This window comes from Pteropus alecto, unplaced genomic scaffold, assembly GCF_000325575.1.
Source record: "Pteropus alecto unplaced genomic scaffold, ASM32557v1 scaffold365, whole genome shotgun sequence".
In the NCBI taxonomy this organism is placed as follows: domain Eukaryota; kingdom Metazoa; phylum Chordata; class Mammalia; order Chiroptera; family Pteropodidae; genus Pteropus; species Pteropus alecto.
In genome coordinates, this window is record NW_006436299.1 from 375,076 (window position 1) to 377,994 (window position 2,919).

General features: G+C 36.5%; 1 protein-coding gene and 1 pseudogene across 5 annotated transcripts in view; one reads left to right on the top strand and one right to left on the bottom strand.

Annotated features, from left to right (window-relative positions):
- The window catches only part of CLCN5 (chloride voltage-gated channel 5), a 158,678-nt gene that overhangs the window by 138,024 nt on the left and 17,735 nt on the right, over positions 1-2,919 (top strand). For all 5 annotated transcript variants that reach the window (XM_025047893.1, XM_006913401.3, XM_015590549.2 and 2 more), the window contains one exon: positions 1,056-1,243. In XM_025047893.1, the coding sequence (XP_024903661.1) occupies positions 1,056-1,243 (188 nt within the window). The remainder of the gene's footprint in view (positions 1-1,055; positions 1,244-2,919) is intronic.
- Positions 100-218, bottom strand: LOC112481032 (annotated as a pseudogene).

Sequence of the window (2,919 nt, forward strand, 5' to 3'; positions counted from 1 at the left end):
TGGGGCTTTTTTTTTTTAGGCGAGGCAACCCTTGGTTGACCTCACAGATTGCAAGGACCTTGTCAGCTTACAATCCCTTATTTTTTATTTTATTTTTTACGCCTACAGCACCTGGTCTTCTTAGTTGGTCTCCCATCCAAATACTAACCAGGTCCGACCCTGCTTAGCTTCTGAGATCAGACGAGATCGGGCTTGTTCAAGGTGGCATGGCTGTAGATGGGGGCTGTGAATTTTATGATGTCTTTCCTATTTCCCTAAAGCGCTATTCTAGACCATTTAATTTCTTCATGCAGGAATTTCTTTGTATGGCTGACAGAAATGATGAGAGAGCCAGAATTAAAAGTACTATAATTATCTTAACTCTATCAGTCTATTAGCCATAGTGCCTAAGTCCCCATTCACTATTCATTTTCTCATAATTTCTTTGATGAATGTTATGTGTGTGATATTCTTTGCACCTTATCACTAAGAAAACTTCAAAATGTTCATGTCCTAAGCTCAGGGGGCTTCAACATGTCTACAGCTTCATGGAACAAAATCATGATCAGGACTGAGCCCTTCTCATAGTCTTCATCAGCTCCCCTCCCCAAGCCATCTCAAATAAAATATCATATAATATTCTTCAATATGGGCAATGTTAATTTTCTCAATCTTCTAGTGAGAATAAAATAATCTTTAATAAACTTGACTATCTTTATGGATCAATATTCATCAACTCTAAGTCAAAGCAGAATCTTTGCTGTGTAAATCAGCTGACAGTCAAATATATTTACCCCTTGCTCCCACCCAACCACTTTTCTCTCCCTTAAGTTTCCCTTATATGGAAATTCTACAGACACAGTGTTTAATGTGGACAGTGTTTCATTTTGTTTTTTTTCGCTCTTGAACAGGCATTTAATAATAGGTGAAATCTATTAGAGATAATAGGTGAAAATTAGACAATCAGAAAGAGGTTGCAGATGGAATGGGAAATTAGATGCCCATCTATTATATTGATTCTTTACCCTACGTTTCCTCTGACAATTTTGGTCTTTCCTTCCCTCCTCACAAATAAGGTTCCCTAGCTGGCTTGATAGACATCTCTGCTCATTGGATGACTGACTTAAAAGAAGGTATATGCACAAGGGGATTGTGGTTTAACCATGAACATTGTTGCTGGAACTCCGAGCATGTCACCTTTGAAAACAAAGACAAATGCCCAGAGTGGAATAGCTGGTCCCAGCTTCTCATCAACACAGATGAGGTAATATGTCGTGAACCATTTCAGAACCATTGACTTTTATTCTTACATTTACTTCATTTTGATACTGTACTCATGACAAGTGTGGAATCTCTCCCTATTTTCCTTTTCATGAAAAGAGGAACCAGTGCCAGCTGCCTTTCTCTGAGGTTTAAGCGCAGCCCTATTTCCATCTCTTCTGGCATGTGGAGTCATTCGATGTTTACACAATGACTTAAAATTTTTGTTTATTTTAAACAAACCTGGCGTTACTTCTTAGTTGGTAGTACACCATGTGACCGAATCTATCTTTCTCTAATAATTTCAGTAGAAATATTAGAGCCATCCAACAAGTAAGCTACAATTTCTAACAAAGGATGAACTGGATTAAAAACATATTTATTGTATAGATTCTAAAAGTAACTTTTCCTGGAGCATTATGTTAGAACAGTAAAACGTTATGGTACATTCCATATCAAAACAACAGAAACCCAGGAATAAAATTGCGCCAGTCTCATTTTGAGATTTAATCAATATTTTCATTTGTCCTTGTCCTCTAGCCTATGTTTCTAGATGCAGAGGTAACGTTGTTTTTCAGTTCCTTACCTTTCTATTACCACTTGGTTGTACGTTAGATCTTTCCTAAAGCAAAAAACACACAAACTAAAACAAAACTAACCAACTCTCAATTCCCAATTCCACTCTGACTTCCACCAACTAAAACAGATACCATCTCAGCTCACAACTCATCCACTATGTTGGTGAGTTGAGGGGGACAAGACTAGGATATATGTTTGTACTTTTAAAATTTATTTTTACACCTACTTTGGTCCACAAACAATTTGAAATGGCACACACAATGAGAATTATTCCAGGGAAAATAAAGTTAGGAAAATAATAAAGTCAGAGATAACAGTGTGTATATACATATATGACTATACATCTTTTGGTTTGGGGAAAGTTCAATAACAGGGCTAAGTATATCCTATATGTGTGAGAATTTTTATGTATATTCTTCTCAAACTCTGGGGTAAGATCAGTGTGCTAGAGGAAGAATTTTTTTTTTCAGAAATTAAATGTAAATAATCATTTAAAAAGGAATGCAAAATTTCCATGTTTGTTAAGATAAAACAATCTCTATTTCAGCTCTGCTCATGGGTACCCTATCCCCTACCCTAATGTCTCTATTTACTCTCCTAGATTAGGAGTACTTGGGTAGAAAAATTTGAGAAGCCCTGGAACTTAGGGTGAGACTATGTGTGTGTATGCGTGTGTGTGTACATGTATGATTCCTTTGCTTTTTTTATGACTTTTATTTTTGAAGTAATTATAAATTCATAAGAAGTTGCAAAACAATGTATAGGGAGGTCCCTCCAATCCTTCATGCAGCCTCTCCCAGTGGTAACATCTTGTGTAACTATAGTACATTAGCAAAACAAGGCAATTAACATTTGTACAATCCACAGACCTTTTCACCTGTTTTACAGGCATAGATGTGTGTGTTTGTAGTTCTCTGCAATTTTATCACGTATGTAGATTTATGTAACTGCCACCACAATCAAGATATAGAATTATTGTTGCATCACCACAAGGCTCTCCTGTGCTACCCTTTTATAGCTATGTGTGTGTGTCTAAGTGTTCCAACCCTAACTTTCAAACTTGAGATTTGCTCAAGTGACAAATTTCCCTGGCTCTTCTTT